Below are 8,689 nucleotides of genomic sequence, written 5' to 3' on the forward strand. Positions count from 1 at the left end.
GCTATTAAGACCGTTTATTCTAAATGTTTTGATCCTCGCGATGGAAGTTACAGCTGCTCTTCAGCTGAAGTTTCCCTTCAGAAGCCCGAGTGCTTTTGGAAATGGAAGGAGTCAAGTTGCTGATTAACATTTTGGGGGTGGGGGGACAATACAATTATTTTCCCATTGTGATCTATATCTGTTTCCTTTTTAATAAGAGATTGCAGAAGTCAGAAGGGTCGGCACTGACAGTTGTTCCAGTGTGTTCAAGGTCTGTGTCAGCAGATCCCGAGGCAGAACTAGAGCCAGGAACGCTGCGTAAGTCAGTCGTGGAGAAACTGCACTTTAATTTCAGCTGCTGTTCCTTCTCATCGCTGTTCTTCAGATATTACAAAACAAAAAGGTCACACAAGCAACAACATGCTTTGAGGAACTCAGCTGTTGTTGTTTTTTTAGCTGAAAGCACTTGATGTTTCAGCATTCTTTGTTGATCTAGAGCCAAGATGTGATTCACATTTTACTGTTTTTGCTCACTTTAAATCATTCTGCCTTTGTGTGCTGTAATGTTTATGTAACTTCAAACATACGTGAGGATACTTGTTACATCTAGTTTGCAATGCAAAAATGTCGGAGTTATTTAAGTGCGTTATTGAAGTTTACATTTAAAAAGTCCTTTCATACTGCCATTAGTACAAGATTTACCTATATATCAAATATTAGCAGAGATCGCCTGAAGAAGTTAACTTTTGAACCGTGTAACAGTACCATTAACAGACTCTGAGATATTACTAAATACGGTCAATGAAGGGGAGGGCTCCGGAGAGGGAGGAGGGTCAGGTTGGCAACTCCCCGCCTCGCAACGGGAGTCTAAAACTGTTAGAGAAACTTTAATTCGCTTTCATTCACATCTGACCTCAACAGGCTTAGAGAATTTCCTATTAAAAGGAGTAAAAATATTTGGGTTTTTCTTTTTTTTACTTGATCATTATTTTCTGTTTTGCCTCCAGCAATCCCTAGAGCTGCTGCAAAGCATGACTTCCTCCTCCGGTGCTGATAACCCTCCGGTCCGACGGGTTGCGATCTTCGGGGGAACTCATGGCAATGAGTTGTCGGGGGTATTTTTGGTCAAGCACTGGCAAGAGAATGGAGCTGAGATTCAAAGAACGGGAATGGAGGTGAAACTCTTTCTTGCCAACCCAAGAGCTGTGAAGAAGTGTACTAGATATATTGACTGTGATCTGAACCGTGTTTTTGACCCTGATAATCTTGGGTAAGAATAGTTGTATTTTCTGTTGCTTTAATTTTCTGTTTTTAAACTCGTGAGGAGCTTCCTTTCCAGATTTAAATGTTAACACTAGTTCCACTATTTTCACTGTCACATAACTGAGATTATTGACCTTTACCCCAAAAAGAACAAATTGCACAGATTCATTTTAAAACTATTGCCAGTAGAACAAGTCTCAGACCAACACGGCATCTTAAACACAGCACTTTAAATTAATATTAGATTAGCTGTATTTGTGTAAATGTAAGTGTTGCTGTTCTCAGTTGCAAAGTCATTATTTCTCACATCTTGTGCAATTCAGCTTTGGAGATTTTCTGAATACAGTTATACTGGCAGTAAGATATTAGGTGTTTCTGTATTGTACTTGGGTAACATCCCAAGCCTGTCATCAAAAGCAGATTTGCTCTCTGTGCAGAACAAGACTGAGTCTACAGCTCTGTACACTGTCAATACGTTAATAGATACCTTTGTGCCATACATCAGTTTCCTATAGAGCCCTTATTCAGACAGGAAGCAGAGCTCAGACCTTTCCTTAGGCTAAGTCCATTATTTTAAAGTGTAAGACAGATGTAGTCACCTGAGATTACAGGCATTGAACTTTAGAGGAATAGATTTGAGGCAGCAAAATCTTCTATGAGCGTTGAGGGTCAGGAGGGCTCAAAACAATTGACTGTAAAGGTCTGATTGGAATATGATAAGACAGGAGATAAAGCAAGTTAAAAAGACCTTGCGACTGATGTCCAAGATAAAAGGGCACGGGCATTCAATATCCAAATACTGTCTTCAGCAGGAAGTGGATCCAGGCTTGCTGATGAATTTTGAGTTAGTTTTCTGCATAGAGGGAAATTTTGGGATATAAAGAAATAAGAAGTAAATAACCTCCAGCTAAAATCAGATTGAAAAATTCTGTATGAGGTACATCATAGTAAGACCTGTTTAGCAATCCTACTTGCTTTTTTCAAGCACAAATTCATCCAGTTTTGACAGTTCGGTAATTAAATAGGTGATTTCAACTCCAGTCAGTTATGAAATTAAAGTAAGAAGAAAAGGGTATACTTATTTTGTTGACTGTAAAGCCATGGAATGAGTGTACTAATTTCTTTGTACTGATATTAACAGCAGGACAGTGGTGGAAGATATTCCATATGAAGTGAGAAGGGCTCAGGAAATCAATCAGATATTTGGTCCCAAAGGTAGTGATGATGCGTATGACCTTATTTTTGACCTTCACAACACCACTTCTAACATGGGTGGTACCCTTATTCTTGAAAGCTCCAGGGATGACTTTACAATTCAAATGTTTCATTATATCAAGGTAAAACTAATTTAAATGAACTATTAAAATAGATTATTAGTTGTAATGTTGTATTACTATATATGACTTTGTAGTTTCTTTAAATATACTATTTCTTTTTTTTCAAATTTTTAAAATATTTAATCACTCATAGGATTTTTTTTTTAATCAGATAATTGATTATAATATCAGGTAATTCAGATTTGAACTCATAATCTTCGTGTATTAAAATTACTGTTAGTAAGACTGATGGGCAAAGAGGAATGCTTAGAATAATATCTATGAAAATGAATGTAATTTAATCTGCTTTCACATTGATCTCACAGAATCACAGAATGTCAGGGATTGGAAGGGACCTCAAAAGCTCATCCAGTGCAATCCCCCCATGGAGCAGGAACACCCAGATGAGGTTACACAGGAAGCCCTCAGTGGTACTGGGCTCCATTCAGTAACTCTGCCTTCTCTGTATCTTCTGTCACCAGGGCACCCACCTCGTTCATCAGTGCTCCTACATTGCCTCTGCTGTTAGTTTTATCTGCCACGTATTGGAAAAAGCTCTTCCTGTTGTCCTTGACCCCTCTCGCCAGGTTTAATTCTAAGGAGGCCTTAGCTTTCCTAGTTGCCTCCCTACACCCTCTGACAACAGCCTTAGATTCTCTCCAAGTGGCCAGCCCCTCCTTCCATGATCTATAAACTCTCCTCTTCCATTTGAGCATCCCCAGCAGTTCCCTGTTTAACCACGCAGGTCTCCTGGCTCCCTTCCTTGACTTCCTACGTGTCGGGATGCTCTGATCTTGTGCCCGGTAGAAGCAGCCCCTGAACACTAACCAGCTATCTTGGGCCCCTTTACCTTCAAGCAGCCTTGCCCATGGGATTTCCCCCAGCAATTGCCTGAAAAGGCCAAAGTTTGCCCTGCTGAAATCCAGGGTTGCAATTCTGCTTGCTATCCTGCTCCTGCCACATGAGATCATGAACTCCACATCTGTCAGGAACTTGGATGAATTTGGGTCACACATGCTAAATAGTCAAACATTACTTTTATGAAATAAAGACATGGAAAAAATAATGGAACTTGGTAATGACAAATGTTCCATTCATCAGACTTTTTAGGAACAGTGATCTGTCTTTGGAAGCTGTTTGATTCTGCCGCTCCTGAAGCCGATAAGTATTGATAGAGTGAGGTTTGCAAAGTGCTGCCTTGAGTGACTGAGACACTGACTGATGAAATGAGATTAGGCCAAAGGGTGGAATTTTAATGATTTTTCCTTGGAAAGTATATTTTAACATTTGATTTTTAAAAATTTTTACATGCATCCCATTTAAAGTTATTAAATATTTGAGTCATAGAAAGCTTATGACTAAAATGATAGGAAGAGCAATGGTAGGCACTTCATCAGGAAGGAGGCCTGAAATAGGTTTTTATGTCAAAAAAAAAAAGTTAAAATAAGGCTTAATTCACAATCTATGTCTCCATAAGAGAATTTAACACAAAAAAATACTTGAAATCTGCTTTACAGTATTTTGGTTCTAAGTTTCAGAACACTGATGAATAGATTTTTCTTCCTATTAGCAATTGAAGACCAGAGCTGTGTTCAGTTACATTAGGAGACAGCAAAGTTCAGCAGAGCACGCCTGGCATGAGTTAATGGAAAAGAGACCAACAAACCCAGCTTTGTACGTTTTCTAAAGATGTCCTACTTCTTTGAGGGCCAGGGAATAAAGGCGACATATTGAAGACACTGTATAAATCACTTCTGCATCAGTAATCTTTTGTGGCACAACATTTTAAAACATTTGAATAACAAGAAATGTTTTAAACAATCTCCACAGAACGCTCTGGCTCCAGAACGCTGTCCTGTTCTGCTGATTGAACATCCTAGCTTGAAATATGCAACAACTCGATCTGTAGCAAAACATCCTGTTGGTAAATATGAAAAATAAAAGACCATTTCAACCCACCGTACATTATTTTTTTAAAATGCCCGTTTCCAGATCTGTTAATTACATTCTACAGAATGTTCTGATCACCAGTAGCTACTTGACAACACATTTACTAAATCAAATGTGTATGATTATCTCTTCTACTGAAGAGTTCTGATTTACACTTAGCTTACAAAATATAGAAGCTGGATGGAAATCCTTAAACTCAGTTAACCCACTGCTGGCCAAAAATGTTTATAATATATGAGGATAAGGAAGAAATAACAGCTTCAGAAAAGAAATGTTTACTTCCTCTAAGCCTTGGCTGAACTGTGGGTTGTTAGCCAAGAAGGGGAAAAGAGATGACGTGATAAAGGGGGAAACGTTCTGCATGGAACTGGTGAATTTCTGGAATTAAAACCATAACTATAGGCAAAAAAACCCAGTAGTTTGCTTTTCATGTTAAACAATGAGTTCTCAAAAATGCAGCATGGAAAGACAGGAGGAGGAAAAGAATTAGATAAATTAATACATATAGTGACTCTTTTTCTTACCTGAGTAGCACACTCAAAAATGTACTTAGAGTTCTTTAAACTAAACCTGACTGGTGAGCTAAGTTTTCTGCTTGCCTTACAAAATCACATAACTGTAATTCCTCTTAAACATAAATCACAGACTCAATTGAGCACCTAGTTTTGCTGTGTAATCTAAGCAGGACTTAGATTACACAGATTACTTAGATATATTATGGCTATATTAATATTTTCCTGTACCTGCAAACAGGTGTGGAGGTGGGTCCCCAGCCACAAGGCGTTGTTAGAGCCGATACTTTGGACAAAATGAGGAGGATTGTCAAACATGGCCTGGATTTTGTGCAACTTTTTAATGAAGGTAGAGTAAGTAAAGAAAGAATATGGCCCTCTGTGTCGTGTCAGTGCACTAATTCAGGAGAATATTCTTCAAAAAAACAGGTTGGGCTACAACATTTTACAGTGAAATGGGTAAAATGGGGTGGGAGGATGTTCTCTAGACCACTCTAATTCGGCTTCAGAAAGTCGGAATTCCTATATAGGTCCTTAAGGATATTTCCTCTTCCTGAAGATTCAGTAAGTATACTTGGCCTTAATTTACAGTTGTTCTGAGAATCTGAAATACTAGTTAACAATATTTGAATAGTAGTATATACATGAATCACAGAATGTCAGGGACTGGAAGGGACCTGGAAAGCTCATCCAGTGCAATCCCCCCATGGAGCAGGAACACCCAGATGAGGTTACACAGGAAGGTGTCCAGGTGGGTTGGAATGTCTGCACAGAAGGAGACTCCACACCCCCCCTGGGCAGCCTGGGCCAGGCTCTGCCACCCTCACTGAGAAGAAGTTCCTTCTCAAATTTAAGTGGAACTGAGGGGCCACAACTGGACACAATATTCCAGGTGTGGTCTCCCCAGGGCAGAGCAGAGGGGCAGGAGAACCTCTCTGACCTACTGACCACCCCCTTCTAATCCACCCCAGGTACCATTGGCCTTCCTGGCCACAAGGGCCCAGTGCTGGCTCATGGTGATCCTGCTGTCCACCAGGACCCCCATGGAGAATATACATAAATTAATCCTAAGAAAGAGGCAATTAATTGACATGCCTTCTGTGCATTGTTATCTAAAATGAAAGTCAATACATTTTGTAAGATTTAGTTACACCTGTGTACTATCTAAAATACATACTGACAAAAATAGATGTTTAAAATTGTGTCACAGTACATTTTGTCAGAAAGTAGCAGGAAAATAATATAGCTGTACATGTCAGAACCTCCATTACTGTGCTAGAATGGTAAAGACTCAACACCACTGATACCATTCAGTGTTGTGCAGCTCTATTAAACACAGGCCTTTCGCTGATTTTTTAATCTACCAAATATATCTTTTAAAGTATACAGTGAAAAGTCACATTTAGATCTTGGCTTCATATGGTGCAATACACGGCTGGGTAACCTTTCTGCAGCTTGGCTTTGAGAGCCCAGAGTCTGGAGCTGGACATTTTTGTGATATATGAGCTAATCACTCGTGTGGAAACTTCAACGAGGTACAACCTAATGAGTTAAGCCATTCTAAAGAGAATAAATAATGCGTTGTTCTTTTTAAAAGGCAGTTGCTCCTTTTGACATTAAATTACATTTATTCTTTCTAGGAAAGGACTTTCCACCATGTACAATTGAGGTTTTTAAAATAATGGAGAAAGTAGATTATCCCAGGAATAAGAATGATGAAATTATTGCTATTATTCACCCTAAACTGCAGGTAAATTCTAAAACAGTTTCCATGTATGACATTTTATAAGTATTCTTCCTCTGTTGCTTCTGCTACATTGTAGTATATTTTAATGGTAAATATTTAAAATTACAATATTGCCAATGAATACTTTAGGCTTTGCCTATAGTAAGTTCTGTCACTAAGGTCATAACAATATTTCAATAACTGACTTGGGAATCACTGAATCTAAAATCGCTTTTGAACCGACAACTGAGAAGAAAAAGACAGTAGGATATCTTATCTTATAAAATGCAAATCTGATTTTGTATTCTAAAATGAGGGTCTGTTTTTAATCAATTGTGAGCATATGCCATTTGCTTTTAGTTCACCTTTACCAGTGAGTTCTACACAGGCCTGAGAGGGTCAGGAACCTGCAATTACAGACTGAAGATTAAAAGGACTTATTTTTAAAGCTTTTGCCACAAACTGAAGAGAATATAATTGTTGAGCATAAACTCAGAAATCACTTGAAATATACAGAAACTTGAAAGTAAATATTTCCTGTTTATTTTCTTTCTCTAAGGATCAAGACTGGCAGCCACTGAACAATGGCGACCCTCTATTTTTGACTCTTGATGGAGAAGTAATTGCGTATAAAGGGGATCATACGGTCTATCCAACATTTATTAATGAAGCTGCATATTATGAAAAGAAACAAGCTTTTGTAAAAACAGTAAAAGTGAAACTCACTGCAAACCACATCAGATCCTCAGCCCGAAACCAGAACACTCCTTAAAAAATTATGACAGATTTCTCCATACAAAAAGTCTATTTCTCTGTGAAATCCAGCGTCACTCAGTCATAATTCATGGAATAAACAAAGAACAGAGAACCTCTCTGACCTACTGACCACCTCCCTTCTAATCCACCCCAGGTACCATTGGCCTTCCTGGCCACAAGGGCCAGGAAGTGCTGGCTCATGGTCATCCTGCTGTCCACCAGGACCCCCAGGTCCCTTTCTCCTATGCTGCTCTCTAATAAGTCATTCCCCAACTGATACTGGAACCTGGGGCTGTTCCTGTCCAGATACAAGACTCTACCCTTGCCCTTGTTCACACTATATAAAATGATTAAACAGTGCACCACGTATGGGTTAGTGGCTATAAAGCTTATATCCAGTGTCACATAGAAAGATGTTAATCCACAAAACTACATCATATTAAAAAAAAAAATAAATCAGGTTTTCTACTTTATAACCCCAAACCTCCAATAACCATCACTTTTTGAATGAGGGGATCCTTGAAACTAATTCCTTGGATAAACATATAAAATATGAGACAAAGGAAAAGCAGAGAGAGAGAAACAGTGAGGGTACATACATTAAAGTTCTTTTGTATTATCTGCATTTGTGACTAACCCCAACTGCGCTGAACTGGAAGCCTTAGGCTTTGTTTTGTTTTATACTTGCAAAGATATAAATTAGCCAAAAGCATATGACATCTTAGAAAAAGACACTAAAATGAAATGTAAAGCTTTTTAAAGTTGTCTAGATAACCCCCAAATGATAACCTTTGAAAAGCGATGTCTTTCTTGTTCACTACTAAGCCAAAATCCTTTTTTTCTTGGTTTGTGTAGCTCCTATGGCAATAAAATAAAACCACAGGACAAAATGTTTATTGAATTACAAGCTTTATTTCTTTATATTTAAATAAACACCATATAAAAGGTACAGAATTATCTGCTCTAGTCATTATTCATAGTGTTCTTGATAAGGACCTTGAGATGGGAGCCGTGTGGTCTGGCAGGGCTCTGTGGCCACAAAAGGAGGTCATTTTCTTAGCAAAATACTTTGAGAAGCAACACCCCAGCTTCTTCCTCAGCTTTATCACACACTTTTGTACCTGGACATTGACACAGCACATTCCCGACGTGGTTTCGTGCCTTCCCTGGTTTCTGGCTGTACCTAC

At 38.6% G+C, this 8,689-nt stretch overlaps 1 protein-coding gene across 1 annotated transcript; it reads left to right on the forward strand.

Moving 5' to 3' along the window:
• Nucleotides 1-998: 998 nt before the first annotated feature.
• Nucleotides 999-7,518, forward strand: ASPA (aspartoacylase; the record flags this gene model as incomplete). The annotated part of the gene is made up of 6 exons (XM_080356830.1): nucleotides 999-1,249; nucleotides 2,384-2,579; nucleotides 4,389-4,482; nucleotides 5,262-5,369; nucleotides 6,661-6,770; nucleotides 7,306-7,518. Exons 1-6 carry the CDS (start codon nucleotides 1,011-1,013, stop codon nucleotides 7,516-7,518), a joined length of 960 nt encoding a protein of 319 aa, XP_080212956.1. The 5' UTR covers nucleotides 999-1,010.
• Between the last annotated feature and the right edge of the window lie 1,171 nt (nucleotides 7,519-8,689).

This window comes from Nesoenas mayeri (genome assembly GCF_963082525.1).
Source record: "Nesoenas mayeri genome assembly, chromosome: 20".
Taxonomy (NCBI): Eukaryota; Metazoa; Chordata; class Aves; order Columbiformes; family Columbidae; genus Nesoenas; species Nesoenas mayeri.